The following is a 26,069-nucleotide window of genomic DNA, read 5'->3' as shown; positions in this document are numbered from 1 at the left end:
AGGGACAGTACGCGCGCGCGGCAGGCCGACCGACGGCGGGTCCTCCCGCTCGCCCCTGCCAGACCCCTGCCCCAGCCAGAACCCTCGCCGCCTGCCGTGTTTACATTCCCCCAGCGCCGGCCACGCGGCCTTTTGCCGCTCCAGCGCCGCTCGGCTCCGCCCCCGGAGCCCCACGGCCCGCCCCTCCGCCGCGCGCGCGCGCGCGCGCGCGCGCCAGACCTCCCCCGCGGCCCGCCCGCCCGAACGCGGCCCCGCCCTCTACCGCGCGCGCCAGCCGGCCTCCCGCGTCCCGCCCCGCGCGGCGCCGCAGCTTGCGCCGCGCAGGCCCCGCCACGGCCCCGGCCCCGCCCCTGCGGCGCGCAGGCCCTGTCACTTAGCCCCGCCCCCCGCTCAGGCCCCGCCCCCCGTCGGTTCGGAGCGCCTCGGCTGGCTTGCGCCGCGGCGGGGCGGTCCTGAGGGCGGCTGCTGGGCGGGCCCGGGCCCTCGGGCGGCCGCTGAGGGGCTCTGAGCGGCCGGGGCGGGGCGGAGGGTGGCGGGAGGGCGCGAGGGCGGGCCGGGGGCCGGTTCCGCGCGCAGGGATTTTTAAATGTCCCGCTCTTAGCCGGGCGCAGGAGCAGCCGGCTCGGCCGCCAGCGCGGTGTAGGGGGCAGGCGCGGATCCCGCCACCGCCGCGCGCTCGGCCCGCCGCCGCCTCCCGCCTCCCGGCTTCCCGCTCGCCTCTGCCTCCTGCGTCGGGCCTCAGCTCGTGCCGCCTGCCTGCCGCGGAGACGGCTTTGGGTAAGGGCCCTGCCGTGGGGCCGCGGGGCTGCGGGACGGTGCGGCGGCGAGGACTCCCAGAGCGCCCGGGTCGGGCCGGGCCGGGGTGGGGGTGGGGCGAGGCAGGGTCGCCAGGTCCCCGAGTCGTCAGCGTGGGGTGCCCCTGTAGGGTGGCTCAGAGACGGACCATGGGAAGGTGTTGAGGGGGAGACTGAGGCAGCTTGAGCCCCAAGGAAGGCGATGGGCAGGAGGGGATTTCCGGGGGGCGTCCGGGCCCCCCCCTCAACCCCCGGTTCGGACCCGGCATCGCGGGTTGGTGGCGGCGCCGCGGGTGACAGGCCACCCCGGGCCCATCGGCCATTTTCCTGACCGGCCCGGGAGGCTCCCGCCGCCGCCGCCGCCCGCGCGGGAGGGGGAGGGGTGTCCGGGGCGGGCCGGCGGGCCCTGGCCCCCCACCTCTGGTCCTCCTCACCCCACTGCCCGGTTTGTGCCCCCAAGGCCTGAGATCTGATCCCACGCCCCAAGCCATGCCGAGGGAGAGAAGGGAGAGGTGAGTGGCCCGGTCGCTGGGGGGGACGGGAAGGGTGTTCAGCGGTGGGGGAGGGGTGGACCTAGATTTGGGGAGAATTCACCCTGACCTCTGTGCCACCCTGGCTTTGCAGGGATGCAAAGGAACGGGACACCATGAAAGAGGAAAGTGGCACCGATGTCTCTGTTCGCTCCAGGAAAAGAAAGGCAAATGTGGCTGTTGTGAGTACAAAGGAGACAGGTGGGGGAGGAGACCCCCCCCCCCCCACAATCTTACCTGGGTACCAGACTGGGCTCCATCCACCACATGTTTATTGTTAGGGGGTTAATGGGGTGCATTTGGCAGAAATGGTGCCTATAACCTAACCAACTTTTTCTCTCTTTTCTGTTTTTGTCTTTGGGTTGTTTGGTGTGTTTCCTTGTGGGGTGGGTTGTTTTATGTTAGTTTTTGCAGGATCCAGATGAAGAAATTGCAAAAATTGACAGGACTGTGAGAAACCAGTGCAGCAGTCAGGTAGGTACAGTTGCTAATTGGGCCTAGGTGGAGGGCCTCCTGCTCTTTGTGGGTTAAATTGAGTCTCAGTCTCCAAAACCCTCCTGCTGAAGGGTTTTTCTCTACCTTTGGCCGCAGTACATATGGCTGAGCTCTGCCTGTCAGTGGCACTGACCTCTGCCAGCTTTGGGATTCCAGCGAGGTCTTGTGTTCCTGACCGGCACCTTTGAGATTACAAATATGCGTTGATGTCTGGAAGAACCAGAATGGACATCAAATAACTCAGTCCTCTCCTTTTGCCCTTGAGGAAACTCAGACTCAGAGGAAGAAAGTAACCCAGAGTCCTGTGCAATCAGGGGCGGAGTTCATCCTAGAGCCTTGTCTCTGGGCTGGTGAACTGGGGGGAGGGCTCCTGACACAGAGCTCTTTGGGTATGATGATGGGTGTTTGTGTGTGTTCATAAGCAACCATGAATTCTCCCCATCCATGCTACTGTTTTCCCATCATGGTGCTTAAGGACCTCCATTCCCCCTCCCACCCCCCCTTTAGGTCAGGTTTCTAACTTTTCCCCCCTTCTGGAAGTTCTCAGCCCATCTAGCAGTTACCTACAATGATCACTGCTGTCTGGGGCTCCACCTGGCCTCAGCCAGAATGTTAGTGGAACATTCTGTGTAATGACATATGTGTCTCAACACATTTTTTCAATTGACTAGTCCACTTCTCTTGCCTCTCCTTCATGGAGTTACCGCCAAATTTCCTGCGTGCTCATGATATCATTACAATATCAGAAGCTCCTACCAGAAAAAGCTTGTGTTATCTCTCTACCTCCAGAAATGGCTGGAGACCATAGTTAATGGTTCTAGCAGGGGAAGCAACCTATCTCCAAACTAGTGGATCGGGCCTTCTGACCCTATCACGGATAAAAGCTGAGCAGGAGTATTATTTGAGCTGAGGGCAATGGTTCCAACTAGGTTAGCACTGGGCTGCACATCACTTTGTTGGGCAGTAAGCAACAGCCACAGCTGGCTCTGGAAGAGTGAAGGGCTTTAAAGCAGTGGGTTTGCAGTAACAATTGTGACTGCACATAAGACCTTAGGAATTAGCATTTCTGGGGTGGTCCACCGAATATTGAACTAGGGGTTGATGATTTCCTTCTCTATTAGAAGAAGAAATACTTCATTCACTTTAGGGAAGGAAATGAGACAGCGCATCCCAGTTCTTTCCTTTTCTTTTTCTCTCCTTAAAAACAAAAAACCTTAAGCAATTTGATTTTTGTGGGTTATGATAAAATGGATCTCCACTTTGTGAAACTCAAGGTTGCTTGTTTTCCCAGCTGTTTGAATTGAAATTTCCAACTGAGAATGAAGTAAAGGCATTCATATTGACTTCTTAGAGTTTTAGAATAGTTTGTGTTCTCAAGGTGCTAGGGTGCCTAAGTGGGGCTGTCTGTGGTCCTATCCCTAAACTGCCGACAGTTGATAACTGTGGTACATGAATAGCCGTATCATTTCCCACTAACTAGAAGGAATTTTCATGGTTGTTCAGAGATTAGTGACAACAGGTTTCTGCACATTTTGTAGAACAGATAGCTTGAAAACTGTCCATCTGTTTACAGAAGAATTTGTTGTCTTTTGTTATTTCTCTGTGTAGATTCATGAAGCTAGAGTTTTGGGGTAACACAACCTTTTTGCCTATTAATGACACAATTTTTCTCGGGAGTTACAGTTCAACACAGTACAGTAGCCTTGAGTCACTTGTAGCCATTACGCTAACTTCCTTATAACTGCTTCATCAAGACCTCAGAGAACCTTTGATTCTTACCTTAGACCTTTCTTAACAAAAAGAATACCCTTTTATCTAAAATCCATTTAACACATCCATTTTGTTTAATTTTTTGCATAAGACCTGACCTTTTGTGTGAGTGAAATGCTGGACTTTCCATGAATGACTTCGCAGAACCTAATTTTACATAAGTAGTTCTATTCTTATTTAAAAGTGGCATAAGGAGTCTGAAGTGATTACAAATAGTGAAAATTGGTCTCTTGCTCTTATCCCATTCCTTCCTAAAGTGGGACGATCTCGCCTCCTTTGAAACCCGGTATAGGCTCAAGTTAAGGGCCAACTTTCAGAAACATTTATCTGCTGTGGTTCACACAATCTGTCTATGAACCTACAGGTTAGAAACTGCCACCATTTTATCCCCCAAAGCCTGCTCTCCGCTATTTCGGCCATCTGGCTGTAGAGGGTGGCACCCAGCTTCTGCCTTCAAAACTAGAATTTATTCTTGAATGGAGAGCAACTTGAGGCACTTGTAATGTGACCCTTTTTGAGTCAAGGAAATGCTACCAGCACGTGATACTAGAGCTGGAAGAGGAGGCTGCCCTTCTGGAACAGCTGTTGGCAGGGGTTGTCATGGCTAATTTGCATGCCCAATTCTTTGCACCCTGGGTGGAGAAGAGCTTTATCCTGCTTTGCTCTCTTAGTACACGGAAAGTGCTCTGGCTTCCTCTGAAAGTGGCTGGTGTGCTGTGATAGCCTCCGTCTACCATACTTTCCAGGCAGCACCTGGAGCCCAAGTCCCCCCATGCTTATTTCTAGTCATCCCATTGTCGCTTTTCTTTAGTCAACCTTCATGAGCTGTCTGTGTTAAAAAAAAAAAAAATGCCAAGGCTTCCGTGCTGGTGGGATTGTTACCTGCCATATTGTCAACACAATCACTCTTTATAATTCAAAAAAGTCAATCATAGGTTTCTTTTCAGAGTAGGATGATAAACAGAGTAGCTTTAAAGAGAAAATTTTCTAAATGGCAAAATGACCTTAGTATATTCCAAATATTGAAAATTGAATAATATTAAGGATCTGGAACCTTTACAAGAAAAGCAAATTGTTTGGGTTTTTAATGATGGTTTATTCACTTGTCAGTTATTTGAATCTTATTCTTTGCAAGACTTTGGGGGCAGGATTCAGAGGTCTTCAGGGGTATTTGGCTTCTGTCTCCACAGACTTCTTAGTATATCCTGTGACCATTCCTGGATTTGGTTTTAACTAGGCAGATACTCTGTTTTGTTTTGAGTTAAGGAAAACAAAACGTCCCCATTATGTAATACCGAAAGATGCACATTCGATGGGTTTTTGTTTTCAGATGGGGAGACTTTAAATATAGATGGTAATCAGTTTACATTTTTGATCTTCATAAGCGTAACTGGTGAATATACAGTGCTTATGTAACTAAATACTTTTATTGGAAATTCTTTCACTTTTAAGAAATTTTTGTAAATTAGTTGTACTTGTTAAGCAAATTTTTGAGTTGTGACCAGATAATCCCACGAGACACTTCAGAAATTATGCACAGTGTCTTACTGGCCTGCAAATGAATTTGTGGTTCGGTTTGGTTCATATTGTATTGTAAGAGGTGTTGGTGTTTTAGCTTATAGACTCCTAAGTCAATGACGAATGAAACGAAAGCCTGGGGTCATCACTGTGGCTTTTCCTTCGCTGTTCCATATTCATCTTAATTTAAGCCAGAATATATATTTAGGTCTGGAGATTGCTCTGCAGTGTTAAGGCATTTTCTGTTTTGCTAGCTGTTCTACAAATCAATGAATGCAAAAATAGCTGGCTCGCGTCAAACATTTAAAAATACGTTTTTCTTCTATAGCCTTGGGATGGCAGTTCAGTGTGTGAAAACCCCTGCTCCTTGATTCCTACACCTGACAAAGAAGAGGATGAGCCAACGTACCCTAGTTCCACCTGTGGGCCTCAGAGTTTCATGCCCTCCAGAGCCTCACCACTGCCTATACTGAAGTAAGTTGACCACCACGTGCTTTCCAGGTCTCTTCCTCCTTGTGCTCAAGCTCACCGAGTTAGAATGGATGCATATTGACACCTACCTGTTGTTTTTCACTTGGTTGTGTGTTTTGTAGCTGGGCAAATAGAGACGAGGTTTGGAAAATCATGTTAAACAAGGAGAAGACCTACTTACGGGATAAGCACTTTATGCAGCGGCACCCTCTCCTGCAGCCTAAAATGCGAGCAATTCTTCTGGATTGGTTAATGGAGGTGAGCTTGAGTCTTCCTGCTGACTGGAAGCATTGACCACTTCTGGAATCTTCTGTGTTGTTATGATCTCTGTGCGTTTCATCCCATCGACACATTCTGTGTCTCTGAGGCTGTGGTATATATACTACAGCAGTTTAACGTTTTGCTTGCATTCTACCTTAGAATTTCTGAAGTCTCTTTACCTCTTAGATATCTGCTTTTAAGTTGGCATCGAATTTTTTTCTTCAAAGCTCAAATAATTCCAGAAGTTCTATTTTCCACTTAACTGTAAATATTGATATTTGGTCTTTGTTAATTAAATTACTTTTAAATATATCCAGTGGAATGCAGATAACAGCTATTTGATAGCCACTATCATACGTTTTAAAAATATATGAACAGGCTTATCTTTAACAGAGAGCTTACATTGTTCCTTTTTAACTCTTTAGAATCCATTTCCCTTTCCCCACAGAATATCCTCTTAACAAAATATATCGGTTAATTCTTTTATTGGCCACACTATCGTACTTCTCTGCAACAATTGATCAAAAGAACAAGTACTGGGGTGCCTGAGTGGCTCAGTCAGTTAAGCACCCAACTTGGGCTCAGGTCATGCTCTCACGGTTCATGGGTTTGGGTCCCACATCAAGCTCTCTGCTGTCAGCGCAGAGCCCTCTTCAGATCCTCTGTCTCCCTCTTTCTCAGCCCCTCCCCCACACTGTCTTTCTCTCTCTTGCTCTCTCAAAAATAAATAGTAAAAAAATGAATTAAGAAAAAGAACAAGTATTACATATTTTGATGGGTAATTAAACATAAAAAGCGATATTGTATGGGCAGTGTACCTCTTTCTGAGAGGAAGTGTGGGTGACTCAGTAGTGCCTCAGGGTGCTTCCTGGACACCTCTGTGAGCCTTGGGTGATGAGAAATGGGATGTTCAACATTTTCTGTGATGTTGAAGGACATCTCAGGCAGATTGATTTTGTGGAAAAGGACATAAGGAAGTTGCATGCCTAAATATTCCCTAAAAACAAACTGCTCTGTACTCTTTGGAAAGTGTGTGTCCAGGGGTATTCGTACCCCTGTTATGCTCATCCTAGAATCGAATCCCCTGCTGCCACCATCTATGTGTCTTCATCAGGCAAGTCACTTAACTTAGAATCTTGGTTTTCTCATCTGTAATATTTGCTACCAGTATTTTCCTTGCAGAGTTTATATGGATTAGAAATAGTGTGTATGAAGTGCAGCTTACATAATAGGCAAGAAAAGATAGCTGTTTTTACCATTATTAATTCGCTTTTCTTTATTGGTCTCTGAAAATATTAACATTTTCTGTACTGAGTTCTTTGGCAGGCCTGCTTGAAACTAGAGGCCTTGCAGGTGCCATCCACAGGCCCACTATGGCACATAGACTTTCTGGGCCCTTTGGGTCAATTTATAATTCCTTGAAGCATTAGATGTGTAGTGTGCTGCATTCTCCCACGCTTCAACTCATTAGATGTTGTGACTGGGAAGTTCTATTTGTATTATGCAGTTGATGCCAAATACTTTAAGGAAGGTTTTTCTCTGAAAGTCCGTCAAAAAAGTCATGTAATACCATTGAAAAGATAGAAAAGAATGGTAACCGTTTTGTCCTTGCTGAGACAGTACTTGAGGCTTGTGTGCAGTGATGCTGTTTCTCAGCCTCTAGCCCTGCCAGGAAGTCAGCACGCGTGTGGGAAAGGCAGCGCTCATGCTGTGTGCCCAGTTGTGAGCCGGGTGACACAAGTTTGAGAGTTTGTTCCTGAGAGGACAGAAGCTCTAGTTTCACTTCTGATCAGATTGTAATTGTGTTACTTTATGAAAACTGACTTTAAATATGCCCTAGCCTGGACTTTAGAAATACTGTTTGGTGATTGATGGAATTTTCTATTAATGTTCTGTTGTTTCTCTGGTGCCTTAACCCCATGAATTACACCTATACATGGGAAGGCCTGTTTAGGAATAGCAGTTTTATATGTATAAACAGACATTTGATGGTGGTGATGAGTTGAGGTCTAATATTTCCTTGGTCTTCTTCAGCTCCCTCATGCACACCATTTTCCCCTGTCTCTCAGCAATCCTATGAGGTGGGCAGGGCAGGCATGGTCCTGATATTACAGTTTGAGGTAATTATTCACACTTTTTCCATGAAAATGCTGCTGTACCAGGCGATGAACATACCTTCCTTCCCCTGCCTGTGAACATTTGCTCTTACTATTATTATTATTAATGTAGATCATAGAACACTTAATCCTTGTATGCGAGTTCTAGTTTTTCATTGTGTGCGTGCTTGGGGACAAGCAAGGTAACAATCCTTTCAGAAAAGCAAAGTTCTGTCTCTCCTGATTTGGTTATATTGTCCTTCACCAAAACTCATGACAAATGTTTATGTTTTTGTTGTTTTTTGGTTTTTGGGTTTTGTGTGTGTGTGTGTGTTTTTGTCTTTCTTTTTTCCTCAAGTAACTGTTCTAAAACTTACTGTTTTTTCAGGTGTGTGAAGTCTATAAACTTCACAGAGAGACATTTTACTTGGCACAGGATTTCTTTGATCGGTATATGGCAACACAACAAAATATCGTAAAAACACTTTTACAGCTTATTGGGATTTCATCTTTATTTATTGCTGCCAAACTTGAGGTAAATCATTTTCAAATGTTATGTGGCATATGCCGTTTCTTGAGATCCTCTGAGATTACTGGAAGACGCCAACTTTTTGTCTACGTTTTTCTAATTTGAGGTCATCTAAAGTAAAGATGCATGCAGAAAGGACTAGAAATTAACCAAGAAGTGAGAGAAGTAGTGAGTCTATAAAATGTTTAAGTTAATGTAGTTACTTTAAGCCAAAAAATTGAACTTTGACCCAAGAGGATTAAAAATTTTGGAATGCTTAGAAGGGTGGATGGGCCTAACTTGCAAACATGTTGCTAAAGGTATTAAAAAGGTGAACATTTCAAAACTCTCTCCACTGAATAGAAGTTGTGTTTATGCATTTCTTTATTGGGGCGGGGGGAGTTGTTTCTTTCACAGTGAACACATTTTGACCAGCAGAGTAGCCCCTATAGGTATTCCATGGTGCTCCCTCTCTCTTTTCCTGGTAGAATACTAAAAACAATATTTGGATGTACATTATAAGTTAAAACTATTAGAGATTTTTGCTAGTTGTTTCTCCCTTATATTTCCTTTTAGGAAATCTATCCTCCAAAGCTGCACCAGTTTGCATATGTTACAGATGGGGCTTGTTCAGGAGAGGAAATTCTTAGCATGGAATTAATCATTATGAAGGTATGTTACAAGTTAATTTTTCAGTCCTTTTTAAAAAGTGCATACATAATAGCTTTTCCACATTCGTGTGAGTGCATCTGCCTAGGTGTTCTCCAGCTGGACACATTGTGGCGTGGAACATGGCTTCATTTTGAACTCCTTTAGAGGCCCAAGGGGAGCAGAAATACCTTTTTCTTTTCTCAACCATTGGTCTCTTTTGTCTGTTTTCCCTTAGGCCCTTAAGTGGCACTTAAGTCCCCTGACCATTGTGTCCTGGCTGAATGTATATATGCAGGTTGCATATCTAAATGATTTATATGAAGTGCTCCTGCCACAGTATCCCCAGCAAATCTTCATACAGATTGCAGAGGTAAGTGGCTCTGTTACCTCTGTGGGGCTGCCTACCCCGTCATTAGATTAACTCTAGAAGGGATGTATGTTGGCCATCTGCCTCAGTGTTCTTTTTCTTCCCCATAGCTTTTAGATCTTTGTGTCCTGGATGTTGGCTGCTTAGAATTTCCCTATGGTGTACTTGCTGCTTCTGCCTTGTATCATTTCTCTTCCTCTGAATTGATGCAAAAGGTTTCAGGTACGTTGGCTTTCCGGTCCATTCACAAGGTGTACTAAACTTCCAAACCAATTGAGCCTAAAATTTATTTTCATTGCAGGGTATCAGTGGTGTGATATAGAGAAGTGTGTCAAGTGGATGGTTCCATTTGCAATGGTCATAAGGGAGACAGGAAGTTCAAAACTTAAGCACTTCAGGGGAGTTCCTGCTGAAGATGCACACAACATCCAGACCCATATAAACAGCTTGGATTTGCTGGTCAGTAGCCTTCCTCGTTTCCCAGATAAATTCCTTAAAACTGCTTAAATAGCCTCTTCACTTTTCTTCAGGCAGGCTCCAGATATCCCAGAAAGAGTCCAATTCTTTTGGTTCCTTAAAAAAGAAAATTGTGGTCAGTAGATGCTGTGTCTGAATAGCATGTAGACCAGAGACTTTTAGATTGTTCTTTGCTATTTTTTTCCCCTCATTTCCTTAGAAAAGAGCACACAGAACGCGAAGCCCAAAGGATACACTCTTCCATTTTAACATTTCTCACTTTTGTTCTTAACAGGACAAAGCCCAAGCAAAGAAAGCCATATTGTCTGAACAAAACAGGATTTCTCCTCTCCCCACCGGGGTCCTCACTCCCCCACAGAGCAGCAAGAAGCAGAGCAGTGGGCAGGGGACAGTGTGACCACACCAGCATTCTCCACCAAAGACAGTTGTGCAGAAGTGCCTGCTCCAAGTTCTCTTCTGTGCACCGCGGCAGAGGCCCGCATTAGCTTTTACAGACATTTAAATGGAAGAGCACGTCTCTTCCGCAACCGAAGTGTTTCTGTGGATGGCATTGGACAGGGAGAAGTGTTTTTTATTGAACGCTTAGGTTTTTTTAAATAAGTGGGTCAAGTACACCAGCCACCTCCAGAACACCAATGAGTGCTCCAGATGCTGCTAAGGAGGGTGATACTTGACTTGATTGACTATTCACACAGATAACAAAGGCTTGAAGTCGAGGAGTGCCACGTTGCTGTTGGTCTCCCCTTAGGTGTTCTGGGTTGTGTCGTATTGAGTGGAACAGGTGGTTGTGAGCATTGTGATGTGGAGCCCACAACCAGCTGTGCTGGGGGCCTGCCCTTTTCACACTATCAGTTGACAATATACAATGCCTTTTATGAACTGTTATTTTGTAAGTGCTGCTATGTCTATCCGTTTTTTAATAAAGATAACACTGTCTTTGAGACAGCTGGTTTTATGAGCTATGTCTGATCATTTAAGTTAGAAGTCACCTTTGAATGTGGCTATACCAGGTTCTCTTTTTTAACTTCGTACTTCTTGAAGCTCACACCTTTCAAGCAAATATATTTAAAAGAAAACTTTTGACATGAGCTCTAGGTGCAGCCTCGAAGGCCTCCCATGGGTCCCCTGAAGTGGGAATGAGGCTTCCATTTGGTATTTCTCCCACAGTGCCCTGCTCAGGGGCAGCTCACTGGAGGGCTGTGGCAGTAGTGGGGGAGTCATGTCTGCATCCGAGAGGATTCCTAGGTATAATTTCTGCCCTAGGACAGGCCAAAGGACATAAAGAATCTGTAATTAGTGTTACTTAATGCTCTTCGTCCTTACACAAATCTTAACCTAAAGAACTTTTGTTTGGAGAACTTGTTAACATGATGTAGCCTAAAACTATAGTTTGAAGAAAATGTAAAGTAACATTGTATGTAGCTCAAGGCCAGATGTCAGTGTACGGTCTGTTCTGTGACCATCGATACAGTCACCATGGGCCTTGCTAATGGAGGAGGCCACTGTCCACTTTAAGGCCTAATGTGTACAGTTCACACTGCATTTTGTTGAACATTCTCATAGTGGTGGTCATGTCAGGTTTTGTGTTCCACTTCCTTGCAGTGCTTTGGTGTATGGGTTCATAAAAGGGAGGGTGAATGAGCAAATAAATCCCACTTATTTTGACTCAGTATTTTATCTCATTTTGCAAAATCGTGCCTGAAGTAGAAAAACAGCCATTTTAAAACTGTACCATATTGTAGACGAAGTGGAGAGAGACCCTACTCTTTTCACCTTGTGATGTTCTAGTTTTCTAAGCTTTAATACAGTTTTCCTAATAAATGCATTATAAATCTACATGTAATGGTATTTAGTCAAATGGTACTCCTAGCTAGTTATTTCTTCATCTTAGGCAGAGATGTTCCCACCTTAAAAAGCAGTGAATTTTAAATGGCGATCATTTGGAAGTAACTTGTTGGAAAAATCCTGAAAGTGGTTAATTTATACTTGGCATTTTCTATGCAAAATTGTGGCACTGAAAAACATTTCTATTTCTCAAAGCTTCAGGTAAGTGTGAGGGCTTGACACGTGAGGTAACTGGTTTGAAAGCACGTTTGAAGTAAACACTACATAGGCTGTTTGGCCCTTGTATCGCGGAGCATTACCGGATCTGCTGAGATGAGAATGCCTTACATGTAAACTTAAGAGTGTTGCATTTCTGGACATCGGTGTTTTGTTTTTGTTTTTATTAAATGACAGTGTTGCCATGGGAATCACCTGGGCTCATGAAGGATGAGTCCTGGATGGATAAGTGTAATTCATAGTAATCAATATTTTCTGTGGCCCTGCCAGGAGCCCTAAGAGCCACTAGTAAGGAAACTCAAGTTTCCCTGATTTAAGGAGCTCCTTTTGCTAGTAGTTAGTACACACTTCACTGGTTGGCTCTGCATACCCAACTGCCAAGTCAGTCTTGTTCCGCAATTCGGCTAAAACCAGGTGAGGCCCGCTAATGCCCGACAGACATCAGGGGTGGAAATGGCAGCTCTGGTCAACCTGGGTGGACAGACACTCTGAGGCAGAGACGGTGAGCAGAAAGGACCCGGAGAAGGAGGTGACGTGGCCCCTTAGTCTAACTTCCTTGTGTTACAGGAGAAACTAAGAGTAACTTATTGACCAACCATGAGGGCTGATTGGATTGTGGTAGAGCAAACCACATCCTCACATCCTGCCCCAGCTCGCAGTTCGCTGGCTAGACCTCACCAGAGCTGCTCTGGCGTCTGTCCCCCCCCCCCCACCTCCGTGCCGAAGAAAGAAAACACTGGTCTTCGGGTAGTGCGTGTCGAAGGCTTTCCAATGCCATCTTCCCTGGGTGGAACTTGGACAGCTCATTGTTTCATGGGTTTCATACCAAAGGGATACATGGACTTTAAGTTCCTAAAGGCAGATAAGTAAAGCTTTTGAGCCCTTTAAGGTTTGGAGCACAGTGCGAGATCCACTTCTAGCCTCTAACTCAGACACAAACGAGATTGGAGTTTATTTGGGCAAAATTAGGCTGTAGCTCAGAGCAGAGTTGGAAAGAGAAATCAAATCTGATAATGTCTAGTCATATTTACCCAACCGTGCATTTTCCTACCACATGTTCAACATTTTGAAATTCAAATCACATTTATACCTTGGACATTGTTAGAAGACTATTTTTATCCCTGCTGTAATCATCTAATTTGCTGATTACAGGTCTCAAATTGCCACAGAGAACTCAATTTTTGAAAGAATTGTCCTGTTTGATCAAATATGTTATTCAAGCAATGCAGTCATTTGTTCCACAAGGTTACCTGCCAGGCAGAGCTAACCAGGAGTAATAGCATTAGAAACCTATACTTAAAATCAAGCATTAGCTAATCTGCCTGTGACAATAGAGTCTTAAATATAATTTGCTGCAGATACTTCAGTCCCTGCACTGACAGACAATTGCATTTTGTATTCAATGAGCATAGATTTTTCCTAACTCATCCCAATTCCAAATTTAACTCCAGAACACTCTAATGTGCTCAGTTTCACAGGCTTACCAGGTACTATTCCCCAGGAGCCTCAGACGGGAGGGCAATACTGTCCTGCGTTAAATAAATACTCCCTCTGCCACCCCCCCCCCCCACCAGCTGTTTTTTAAATCGCTTCTCCTGATCAATGCCAATTCCAAAAACTGTAGCACCTGACTGTGCAGTGAGTTCTATTCTGATGGGGGCTTCCCTAGGATGATATGAGGCGCCCTCACTTGCAAGCTCCTGCTGCATGCTGGGCATGCCCAGTGCTGGAGACCAAAGCAATGGGGTGCAGGCGTACAGCTCAGGTGAGCCGGGGAGACCAGGAAACAGCTAGAATCCCGGAGTCTGGGGGCATGGAACGGGTCTGTTGCAGGGGCAGTACTTCTGTTCGACAGGGGGTTGTTGTTTTGTCCTCCCCCGCAGCCAGTGAAGAGCCATCACGAGTCAGTGGAGGAAGTGGGAGATGAGGCAGAGGAGGTGACAGAGGCCACATCACAATGAGCTTTTACGTGTCAAGCTGGACACAGGCCTGATGTCCCTATATGTACGGACAGCAGGGAGCTGGTGTTTGTGAAGAGGATGGTGATGTGCTCAGAGCGATGTCAGGAGGCAGGAGTTGAAGAAACAAGCCCAGAGTTCTGCCTCCACGTGCCCTGGGAAAATGACTGTAGTACATGCATCAGGAATTTCTGAACGGCCCTGCATGAAGGACTTCCCAACATCCCTTTACAGGCCACAGTGACTTCTGCCTCTGCACCTCTGCCTGTCAACCCATCCAGTCAGCTAGATCCTCACCTCCTGCAGGAGACCACTCTTGTCTGGCCCACACTGATGTAATTTCTTTGCTGAGCTCTGGTGTCACATATACCTTCTGTCTCCCGAGCTTTGGGCTTCTGTCCCCACGCACCGCACACCGCCCTCACCAAGGCCACCCAAGACCCCCACAAGGCAAACCTAATGGCACCCTTCAGGGCATCTTTGCCACACTTTGTGAACCCTGCCCCCCCCCCCACCTGTTCCCTTAGGAACTTCTCACTTCTCTGATTTCTCTCTCCCAGGCCCCCAGCTACACACCAGGTATCATTCCTTCCAGACACAAGGTGGAGGAGCCTCAGGTCCACTGCCCTCGGCATTCCAGCCCTGGGCAAGCTCACCACTCATTTGGCGCCTCCCCCTGTGCCTCCCTGGCTCCCACTTTGCATCTCCAGTCTGCCAGGCTCACCCTGCTCTCCACCTGCAGAGCCACCCGCCTGAAGGGTGCCTCCACCTGTGCATCATTGCAACGCGCATCTTCTAGGGGAACTGCTTACTTCACTTTCCATTGTTCATACACTCAGGAAAGATGGGAACTAGGATACACAATACACATAGGAAAACCACTCAGTTCACAAGTCATCAGGGGAAGGCAAAACAAAACAGCTCACACGCATCAGACAGGCAAAAATGTTTAAGCTCAGAAAATACTACAATGACTTACCAGATTCGCCAAATCGGCTTCACATCTTTTTCTTTTAAGGACTATACCAGTGAAGACTCCATTGAAGGGCCCCCTTGTCTCCCTGCCCAGCCCCGTCAGCTTTCTGTCTCTCTTTCCTTCTCAGAGGAAACAATCACTCTGAGGTCAGTGTGGATGATTCCCACACATATTTTTAGACTTTTATCATTTATATTTGGCTCCATAAGCAATAGCCTTACAGAAACACTGCCCTGAGTGTCTTAAAAATTCACACAAGTGGAATCAGACCTTACGTATAATAACACCACTTCCTATTTTCTTTCAATATTATTTTCAAGTTATACCCATGCGGACGCACGTAGGGTTGGATTCATTTATTTTGAACTGTGATAGAGTTTTCTTGTGTGAATATCTCACAGTGTATATATTCCCTCCCAGGCCGGTCCACACATAGGTCACCAATTCCTTCACCGTCACAGACAATGCTGCAATGAACATCTTGTGCACACGTGTGCCATGGGTGTGGATTCCTCCGGGCACATTACCAGACCTGGAATCGCCGTGTCAAAGGCCATGTGCTCCTGCAACTTGACTAGATGCCGTCAGCTAATTCCCCAAATTATGCCAATTTATCCTCCCAGCCAGGGAGTGTGAGAGTTCCTGCCTTCCCACATCTGCTCCAGCACTTGGTACCGCCATCTTTTCTTCTCATTCAAATTGCTATTTTTTTAAATGTTTTTATTTATTTTTGAGACAGAGAGAGACAGAACATGAGCAGGGGAGTGGCAGAGAGAGAGGGAGACACAGAATCTGAAGCAGGCTCCAGGCTCTGAGCTGTCAGCACAGAGCCCGACGCGGGGCTCAAACTTACAGACTGTAAGATCATGACCTGAGCTGAAGTCAGACGCTTAGGTGACTGAGCCACCCAAGCGCCCCTCAAATTGCGATTATTTAACTTCCTTGGTTTTTCTCTGATTATGGAAGTGGAACATGTTTGTTATAATAAATTAGAGTACCACAAACATGTACAACCTCGAAAGTGAACCCCACCCCCCGCCCAGAGATGCCATTCTTAATAGTTTTCATGTTAAAAGAGTATACCTTGCTCCAGAATTTTTTCTATGCATTCAGTAACATATGAATAGACAAAATGTTTGCTGGTTTTTTGTACAGGGCTACTTCGTCTGATTGTATCTCTTAAGTAGTTTAAAAGGCACGTGCCCATACAAACTCACCCCCATCTTTTTATTTTTCAGTGATTGCTTGCCTATTGATTTCATTGCTTAGCACCTGATTGCAGGGCCTGCCACATGATAGGTACTTATTAAAAATATGTTCTCCCTGAATGAATGGGGAGATGGATGGATTCTTACATGTGCAGTCACTTTCATTAAATTTTTTACTTTTCCATGTCCAGGAGAATACCTGCTATCTTCCATATGCAAAACACCAACATTAAGATCGAAAAGCAAGACCTTAACAGAAATGAATGAGACTGCTGTTACTGTTCTAGTGTTTTTTCTGGGCAAAGGAGCCCCACACCAATGAATTCTAATTCCTGGAGGGGTCGCAAGGGTGGGACGACATACAAAAGCTCAGGTTCCAATGCATCATCGGAAAGACAGCTAGACAGACAAATCCATTCCTCCAGTTGTCCAGAAAGTTCTCTATGCCCCTCTTGCTAAGCACCTAACCAAATTATACCTTGTTGTAGGCAAGGAAGGAGCACTCAGTCCATGTGAGATGATGCCTTGGTCTGAAGCACTCCCCTGAAGTTCTGTGTCCTCCACCCACCCCAGCCCCCTCCAGCTCTGTGCAGGAGTCTGGGGCTGTGGGTCTTGCACTGCCAAGTGGGGTTCTGTTGTGTTTGGGCCGCAAGGAGGTTTTGAAGCATTTGAGCTGACCTACAACTTGGGAGAGCTCACACAGAGCTGTGGCTGCCCAGCACCCGGCAGGGCACCAGAGTTCCCACCACCCCTGCCACTGGCTTGGGGCTCCCTGCTGCTGATCCTTACCTACACACTGCCAATCTTCTGCAGAAGACAAATAGCTTGCACCCCTACCTCCAGCAAAAGTGAGAAAACAGTATGGGTGAAGAAAATAGAAAGGTTCAAGAAAAGTGACAGAGCATCTCTCTCCCTGGAAGCGTCGGATATCTGAATATGTCTAACACCAGGACAAAGTATCTTGGTGTCCAAGGACATGTTCTTTACCTGCCTGCCTCCCACGGGCACTGTGTTTGATTCCTGGATTTTCAGTAGAGTCCTCCCAAGGGCCATGGGGCTTTCAGCTTACCTACTTTGGGCTTGGGTTTCCTCATCTGCCCAGCGAGCGGGAGGCCACAGCATGTTCTCTCAGTGCGAGCCCAGCCTCTCAGGGGTTAAGAGCTGTTTTCTGTTTCTCTTCAAACAGTCATCCAGGTGGTGATGAAAGACGGGTTTGCGGTGTTTTTAGGTTTGCAGTACACTTCAGGGAACTTCCCTGCTTCCTGTCATGCAAAGGAGGTTTCTTTCTTTAAGGCAGCAAGGCTGGGTACGGGGCAAGGGCGACAGTGAACAGGGCAGAAGTCAGACTGGCAAGCAGGTGGGCTGAAAGCCTGCCCTACCTCCCCTGGTCCTCTAGACTGCCTGGTGACCTCAGGGTGACCTTTGACACTCAGCCTATGTACCGCATGCCAAGGCCAGAGGTGGGGCAGGTGTGATTCCAGGGCTACTTTCAGAAAAAGCCCCCCGCCCCACAAAGGCTGGTGCCTGAAAGGGAACTGGCCCTGCAGGGTGGCCCTCGACATGGTCCTCGGTGGGAGGGACCTTGGGCCAGGCTTTGTTCTTCCTTGAATGGAACCTTGTGCTGCACTGCTAATTCTGCCCTGGGAGGGAGAAAACGGAGGCATCAAAAGACAAATTGCAGCAGAAAAAGATGAGTTTCCAGATCCTGGGAGTGATTTTCTGCACGGTTCATTTTAGTGATGTCCAGGGCAATGAAGAGAGAGGGCTCGTCTGTGGATGAGATAGATGCAGATGCCAATAAAGAATTCATGGAAGCACAAAAGGCGGGCTGGGCGGGTTTTATTAATTATATTTCTTTTATCCTCATAACAATGGCATGTCAGTAATCTACACTGAATGTGCCCAATTGATGCTAATGATTTCATCCTTTTGTTTCTGTGTTTAAAAAAAAAAAAAAAAAAAAAGGTCTGTCTGCCCAAGCTAGTCAGCCCCAGCGTGAGCCTGGAGCCCAGCAAGGCCCTGGAAGAGCCTACTCTGGGCCCCTCTTCCCATCACTTTTGTACCCTGGCAATGCCAGCCGCAGTCTTGCCTGGCAGTGGCCACTTGCTGTGTCCCCAGGCCCTGCCCCCACCCCCATTCTGCTTTGCCATAATTCCCTGTACAGGTACTCTCTCTGACAGGGGTGAGGAGTCCTCTGGGGGGAGGGACGGGCAGGGTGTGTGTGCGAGTGTGTGTTTGAAGCAGTATTTCAGAGCCAAAGGACCCCTCTTGGTGCACCTCAAATCACATTCCTCACCCCAAGCATTCGTTTTGGAGAAAGAAGAAAAAGTAGGTTATGGATTACTTTCTTCCCACAATCCCTGTCTATTGGCATTAGATTTCATTATCTGGCATAAGTTAGGAAAGGGTGTGTGTGTTGGAGCACAGTGGTGACGGAAAGAGCCACCAAGCATTTGCCCGCGTCTGTCATCGCCCTCCCACCCTGGAGCCTGGGAGGAGTGGTCAGGAATGGCATCGAAGAGTTTCCGAACGGAGATGTGCTAAACCTCTGTGTCCTGCTCTCTGTCTCCCCAGGACCATCGTATCACGGGCTGCTGCACACATCTGGCCCAGGACAGGCCCAAGGAAAGCATCTGGGCCAGAAACAATGTTTTCTATTACAAATTAACCAGGCAAATGTGCACACCTGATGCCTGTGTTGTTGTTTGGAGACTAGCTTCACTAGCACAGGATGCATGGGGTGGTGCACAGGCTGTGAGCAGCCGATAGTTAAAACGAGAGCCCCATGACAGGATGCTTACCTGGAATACCCCAGAAAGGGCTTTTAGAATGGGGATCGGATGACCCTCCTGTCCCCACTTCACAATGACACCTCCTCACTCCCAGACAGCCTTGGTTTGTGGGAAACTAGAGGTGGGGTGGGGGGTGGCCAACTCCTCCTGCACCTTGGACAAGGCAGTTCTGGAATTTCCATGCAGGGGGAATCATGGCGTCCTGCAGCTGGCACTGGGGGCCGTGGGCATACCCTAAGGATGGATGTGCTGCTGCATGTCCATGGAGGTCGTTTGGGAGAAATGAGTGACAAGGGAGGGGGTCAGAGATCCTCCTCGCCCCACTCTGGCATTGCCCACCTCCGCCCCCCTGACCTTCTACCCTCCAGATGTCCTCCTGGAGGGCAGTGGGAGCCAGTTTGCCCAGCTGGTGGTCCAAGTGCCTCCTGGCACCCTTGGTGACACCAGTGCTGAGAAGACCGACCGGTGCTGCATGTGCTCACTCACCTCGAGCAGCTTCTGGACTCTCCACCGCTACAAAAATATCAGCGCTGTCGCCCCAGCTCTGGGCAAACGTCTCAGCATGACAGCCTGCAAAGCAATCCTGCATTTGAATTTCATCTACAAATCCTGGTTCCTCCAGATGAGCTCAAACCTGCACAGATGGCCCCTCAACACCAAAAAGTAAAAATAACGAAGCTTGCAATTCCACCTCCCTTTTTCTCCGGGCAGATGTGCCGCTGCACATTTCAGGAGGTGCACAGCCCGTGGCCCGGCAGCAAGCCCTCTTCTCCCGTATCTTCTCACTCACCAATTCTGGCGTGCTGGTGGGCAGCAGCCATGGCCCTTCAGGGTGTGTTTCTGAAAGGAGTTCCAGTGTGCCTGAGCCTTTGGAATGGAGCAACGGGGGCAGGGTAGGGGAGTTAGAGTGGAAGCTCATCCCTCACTCAGCTACCCAAGACGGGCCAATACCACCATTCATGAATGAGATGGTCCAGGGAAGGGCCAAGGGGTTGGAGCAAAATTTCAGGTAAGGTGAGGGGCAAGAGGCTGTCGTGCATGCCAAGTTCAGGGGCAGGGTGGAAGAGGGGAAGCTCTGCGAGTTCCTGATTTTCTGAACCCCTCCAAACCCCAATCAGCCACAGGGGGTTTGATGACTCATTCATTCTTTCCACCAGCATTCACCAAGAGCTTCTATGGCAGGCCCTGAGGTACAATTACAGACAAGACAGACCCAGAGAACATATAGTCAAGGGCATCTCTGGGCTGGGAGGCTCCAGAGTCACTGGTGAGGAAGGTCAGAACAGGAGACCAGGAGAGAGACCAGAGGATACAGGAACCCCCTGGCAGAGACTCTCTCGCGATAACCGTAGGTCAGATCCACCTCTGATGAGCCATGTGTCCCAGACCCCCAAGTCTCTGCCTTCTCATCCAGAAATGGTGGCTATGGTCTTTGCTCAACCAGATGGTCAGATGACTTCAAGATGTTCAACAGCAAGTGAAACACAAGTCAAACAGGAAAATTCATGGAGACTTCTGTCTGGATAGCCCAGGGGCATACCTAACCTGTGGGCATGGTTGGATCTGAGTTTTGCATGGTCCTCAGGAATCTGTCTTCTCTCTTGCTCAGCTCTGCTTTGTCCTATGTTTACCTCATCCTCCATGTGGTACCTGCCAGTATCTCTAGGCTAATATTCCTACCAGCAAGCACGTCCTTCTCAGAAGCTCTAGCCAAAGTCCTGAGGATGACTCTCATTGGTCCAGTGTGGGGCATGTGACCATTCCTTCTCTAATCAGGATGTGGTCAGGGGGACACAGTGCTCTGCCCGGCCAAGCACAGGCTGTGTGCCTGGCCCTGGCGCAGGGCTGGAGTCAGCCCCACCTGATCCACCTGGCTCCATAGAAAAAGCCAAGGGATGCTGTTCTGAGAAAGTAGCAAATACAGTAACAAACAACAGAAACCCTCCAAAACAATGGTTGACAGCTCTGAAGCTGCTGCAAAAATCCTGCTTCCAACAACAGGATTCTTCTTGCTGAGGGTGTGTGGCCACTGTCTGTGCCAAGCCCAGGATGCGGAGAAGGTTCTAGACATCCCCTGTGAGGAAGCCTGCCCCAACACCTGGCCTCAGGGGTGGAACTACACACCACTGAGGTCTGCCTAACCCCCCAAGTCCCCCAATTTTCCCTTCTGGTTTCTCCTAGGTCTCCTTGTGTTTCAATTTCCCCTCCCTTAAACTAGCACCTGTGATCCCCCAGTCTGGCCAGGAGGAAAAAGACGGATCAGCAGGGTACTCACTAGCCAAAGCCCCAGGCCTGGGCCTGTCCTGCACAAAACCTCTGTTTGAGACCCAAATCACTGTGGTTAGACTTTCTCTCTTTAGGAGAATAAGGGTGTCCCATCCAAAATCACACTGCAGTTCAGGGCCGCTCAGAACAGGTGTGGCCAAACACATATGGTTGCTGGTCCTTCAATGGGGGTGGGGCAAAGGAAGCAGCATTATCAGAGGGAGACATGCTGAGGCTGGCCAGTAGGTAAGTGAGCAGGAAGGAGGAAACTAGAAGGGTTCAGCCTCTGTGGGCCCGTGTCACTGTCTTGACCTGTCTCAGTGAATGCATCACAGCAAGTCACTATTCAAAGGTGCCTGCGTGGAACCTTCGTAAAATAGATCTTAAGGCAAGAACTGGGGTTAGGGTTTGGGCTTGGATTCAGACAGCAGGAAAGCACAGTTCCTAGCCAGAGCATGGGTGCGTACCAACAGCATGCACAGCACTGTTACCAAGGCATTATTTATTTAGTCACTTAATTGTCTCACAACCCCATTTTATTTTTTTTAATTTTTTTTCAACGTTTATTTATTTTTGGGACAGAGAGAGACAGAGCATGAACGGGGGAGGGGCAGAGAGAGAGGGAGACACAGAATCGGAAACAGGCTCCAGGCTCTGAGCCATCAGCCCAGAGCCCGACGCGGGGCTCGAACTCACGGACCACGAGATCGTGACCTGGCTGAAGTCGGACGCTTAATCGACTGCGCCACCCAGGCGCCCCTCACAACCCCATTTTAAAAAAGAGGAAACTGAGACTGGTGGTTCAGCCTCTTGCCCAAGGTCACACGGAAGGGGGTAAGGGGCGGTTTCAAGCGTCTACACTGTATGAGAAGCCCGGACCTGTTTAATCTCATTAACCAGTTTATATGAACCCCAAAACCCAACCCAGGGTCGGGGCCAAGTATCCTTTCCGGGACTGCGGACCCGAGGGAGCCAGGGATGCATGCGCTCGCTCTTTCCAGAGTGCTGGTTACCGCCCATGGAGCCGAGCAGATTCGCTCTTGGGCCAGGACAGGAATCCTGAACGCTCTGTCCACCCCTCCCAGGCCTCTGCCAGTCCCGACCCCAGGCCGTAGTCCAGTACTGTTGTGGCGCCCCCTGGTCGCGCGGCGCAGGAGGAGGAGGAGGAGGAGGAGGAGGAGGAGGAGGAGGAAGAGGAAGAGGGGAGGAGGAAGGAGAGGAGGAAGAGGAGGAGAGACCAGAGAGGAAGGAGAGAGGCCAGGGTAGTAGGCGGCTCGGAGGAGGAGCCCAAGAGTGCCCTGGGCGCTGCCTCATGCAGGAGGCGCCGAGAACTCCCAGCTCCCGGAGGAGACAGGTGGGTCCCAAAGAGAGACCTTTCCTCGTGCGGCTACGCGGGGCCAGAAGCCCCGTCAGCTCCATACCAGCCACGCCCGGGCGGACGCTGTCGCGACGATTTGGCGAGCGCCGCCTTCGAGTCTCCCGTGGAGGCGGGCACCACTTCTACCCTGCCACACAAACGGGGAATCTAAGGCCCGTCCCCAAGGGTCTCAGCCAGCCCCAACCCTAAGGGGTGGCAGAGAACTTCAGGAGCTTGACCCCGACCCATGCACGAAGGAGCCAGGCGGCCCGAGTTCGGGCCTGGGGTGCACCGCTTTCTGGCCACGTGGCTTTGGAAAAGTTTCTTAATTGATCAGGATTTCCCATCTGTGAGATGGGACTGTGCCCACCGTACCGGGCTATCACAGGTTTATTACGTCCCTCAGGGCAGGGCACCGCTAAGCCTGACCTCAGCGCCACCGTTTGCCGGCAACAGAATGGGGGATCTGAGCCTCAGCGGGGAGCGCGCTCGCGGCCGCTATCCGGCCGCGGCCTCCCAGCGCTTTCTCCTCTGGCCTCCAGGGAGGGCGCAGGCCGCGCGAAGCAGCAGGCCAGCCTCTCTCCGTCAGCCTCGGCGCCGCCCTCTGCGCTCAGGCTCGGCTCCACGTGCGGCGTGTTTACCCACGTGACACTGTCCCGCCCGCGGTCGCTGGGCCCCGCCCCCGCCCCGCCCCGCCCCGCCGCGGCCGCGGGAGCGCGGCTGGAACCTGGCGGCGGCCAGGCGCTGGGGACTCCGAGCTCGGCCTGGAGCCGCTCCGACGCCCGACCTGGAGATTGAGAGAACCGCTCCCTGTCCAGGCCAACCGGGCGCGGGCGAAGCAAGGGGGCGAGACTGGGTTAGGGTCGGGAGCTGCGGTTCCGTGCGGGCCGCCCGGCGGGTGGGGCGGGACCGGATCGGTGGTGGGCGGGGCGGTGGGCGGACCCGCTCCCACGCTGGCCCTACGCCGGGCCGGGGGCGGGGCGGGGCGGACCCGGGGCGTGGCCGGCGTCGCCTGAGGCGGGGCCGCCGCGCCAGGAGCTGGAGGAGGGAGGTGCGTCCGTCGCGGTGTGCAGACTGCTTCAGAAAGAAACCTGGGTAAAGCTTGGATATTCGCGGAAGGGCACGTTCGCTCCCAGATTCCTCTGCAGTCTTGGCAGGGCCACTCCCTCCACCTTGATCCTCTTGCCCTAGACTCTCTCGGTCCGCCCTTCCTGCCGTCTCTTCTGGGCGTCCTCTGCCCCTCCAGTGTCGATGTTGCCCAGGGCTCGGGCTTCAGCCCCCTTGGCTTCTGGGACGTCAGTCCATTCCCTGGTTTCAATTCCCATCTCTGTGCGGATAATGCTGACAGTTCTACTTGCAGCTAACCCATATGTGCCAGGCACTTTTTAAAGTACTTTGTGAACATTCACTAATACCTCTTGGAGTTTTTAGACCTAACACCTACATCTTTTTTCTTGTCAAGTTGAGTAACATATAGTGTATACAGTGTGCTCTTGGTTTTGGGGTAGATTCCCGCTAACACCTAAATCTTATCCTCACCCAGACTATTGCCCTCAATTTATTTCCTTCTATCCAAATGCCTGGTAGACCCCTCACTGGATGTTCTACAGCCCACTCTGGGCAAACATGTCTAAAGTAGAACCCACCTTCCATCCCTAAATCTGCTTTTCCCACTATCTCCCCCTCATTGAATAGCATCACCATATCCCCAGCCAGGCAGCCAGCCCTCAAACAGGACTTCAGGCTTGGTTCCTCACTCCGGAATGTAATCTGTCCCCAAATCCCATCAGTTCTGCCCCCCGGATCCCTCTGCCGCACTCATGGGCACAGCCCCTATTTGGGCCACATTGTTCTTCTTTTGGACTACTGCAACAGTTCCTAGGGAATCCATCGTTCTGACTTTTGTCTTGCTCGCCTCAACCCAGCCTTCCTGCAGAAGTCGTTCTCAAGAGCAGATTTCTAACGACTGCTTTCACCTTCTTTAAATACTACGCTAAAATCCGAATCTCATCAGCCTTTTAAAAGTCAGAAAGAGAGGTGCCTGGCTGGCTCAGTCAGTGGAGCATGCTACTCTCGATTGGGGTTATGAATTCAAGCCCCATGTTGGGTGTAGAGATTTCTTTTATTTTTTTTTATTTTTTTTTTTTAGCGTTTATTTATTTTTGAGACAGAGAGAGACAGAGCGTGAACAGGGGAGGGGCAGAGAGAGACGGAGACACAGAATCTGAAACAGGCTCCAGGCTCTGAGCGGTCAGCACAGAGCCCGACACGGGGCTCGAACTCACGGACTGCGAGATCATGACCTGAGCCGAAGTTGGACGCTTAACCCACTGAGCCACCGAGGCGCCCCTGTAGAGATTTCTTAAAATGAATGAATGAATTTCAGAAAGAAGACAAGGATGTTTTCTGGCCCTGCCACTATTCAGCACAGTACTTGAAGGTCCTGGCCAGTGCAATAAAGTGAGAACACTGAGATAAAGGACTGGAAGCAAAAAGGCAGCTGCTTCTCCTTCCCCTTCTCCTCCTCCTCCTCCTTCTTCTTCTTTTTATTTTGGTCATTTAGCAAGTTTAGTGTTTATAATACAGTGTTGTTGCCTAATTCCTACACTGTGTATTAGATCCCCAGGACTTATTTATCTACTAGTTGTGTACTCTTAAACAACATCTCTCTCATTCCCTTACCTCCATCCTTTGGTAACCACCATTCCACTCTGTTTTCCAAGGTTTTTTTTGTTTGTTTCTTTTGTTTTGTTTTTTAGATTCCACATATACGGGATATCATACGCTATTTGTCTTTCTCTGTCTGACTTATCTCAACATAATGTCCTCAAGGTACACCCATGTTATGGAACACTGTTATTATTGTCAAATGATCATCAATGTAGAAAACAAGAGAATCAACAGACAAATCCAATTAGCCTAATAAAAGCATTGAATGAGAGTAGTTTACATAAGATCAGAATATAAAGTTACTAATGGGTACCTCAGCAATAATAATACATTTCTTGAAAATGTGATAAAAATAAGATGCCTTGCACAATAGTGGAGCATTTAGAAATTTGTTAGGAACCCAACAAAATGCACAAGACCTTTAAGGAGCTAAATCTAAAACTCAAATAGAGGGATGTTTTTTAAAGACCCAAATGCACAGCTAAATAATGGGGTAATGCCTCAACCTTGAAAGAATGTAGGTGATCTATCTGTATATTCAATGAAATTCCAGTAAAAATTCTAGGCTGATTGTGTTGGAACTTCAGAAACTGACTCTATGATATATATGGAAGAATAAAGGTCCATGATCTGCTAAGACAATTTTGAAAAAGCAAAGCAAAGGGAAGGTCTTGCTCTACAGGCATTAAAACAAATTACAAAACTGTAGTAATTAAAATAATGTGATACTGGTGCAGAAACAAATAAATAAATGGAATAGTTTGGCGAGTCCAGAATAAATTCATTTAAATATGGTAACTTGGTATGTGATAGATAAAATCACAAGTTATTAGAGAAAGGCTAG

At 48.5% G+C, this 26,069-nt stretch overlaps 1 protein-coding gene and 1 long non-coding RNA gene across 3 annotated transcripts; one reads left to right on the top strand and one right to left on the bottom strand.

Moving 5' to 3' along the window:
* The first annotated feature begins 544 nt into the window (after window positions 1-544).
* Window positions 545-10,893, top strand: CCNE1 (cyclin E1). 2 transcript variants are annotated; one of them, XM_045046170.1, is made up of 12 exons: window positions 545-777; window positions 1,255-1,306; window positions 1,419-1,506; window positions 1,739-1,798; window positions 5,436-5,581; window positions 5,701-5,836; window positions 8,324-8,470; window positions 9,020-9,115; window positions 9,330-9,464; window positions 9,572-9,683; window positions 9,763-9,920; window positions 10,213-10,893. In XM_045046170.1, the coding sequence occupies exons 2-12, from the start codon at window positions 1,284-1,286 to the stop codon at window positions 10,333-10,335; spliced, it is 1,224 nt and encodes a 407-aa protein (XP_044902105.1). In that variant the 5' UTR covers window positions 545-777; window positions 1,255-1,283; the 3' UTR covers window positions 10,336-10,893. The 2 variants fall into 2 exon arrangements, with proteins under 2 accessions (XP_044902105.1, XP_023101114.1); XM_023245346.2 differs by having other exon boundaries at window positions 547-777; window positions 1,730-1,798.
* On the bottom strand, window positions 9,724-17,901 carry LOC123382287. The gene is made up of 2 exons (XR_006590435.1): window positions 17,211-17,901; window positions 9,724-10,034 (listed from the first exon to the last, which is right to left on the bottom strand). It is a non-coding gene; the product is annotated as an uncharacterized LOC123382287 (long non-coding RNA).
* Window positions 17,902-26,069: the final 8,168 nt, after the last annotated feature.

This window comes from Felis catus, chromosome E2 (assembly GCF_018350175.1).
Source record: "Felis catus isolate Fca126 chromosome E2, F.catus_Fca126_mat1.0, whole genome shotgun sequence".
Taxonomy (NCBI): Eukaryota; Metazoa; Chordata; class Mammalia; order Carnivora; family Felidae; genus Felis; species Felis catus.
This window is presented reverse-complemented; position numbering and strand designations above follow the sequence as displayed.

Excerpts from the sequence above, each read along its gene's own strand:
- CCNE1 (XM_023245346.2), top strand. The coding sequence starts at position 1,284 with ATGCCGAGGGAGAGAAGGGAGAG. Across the intron at positions 5,837-8,323 it reads TTCTGGATTGGTTAATGGAG|GTGTGTGAAGTCTATAAACT; the intron begins GTGAGCTTGAGT and ends CTGTTTTTTCAG. Across the intron at positions 9,465-9,571 it reads TCTTCATACAGATTGCAGAG|CTTTTAGATCTTTGTGTCCT; the intron begins GTAAGTGGCTCT and ends TCTTCCCCATAG.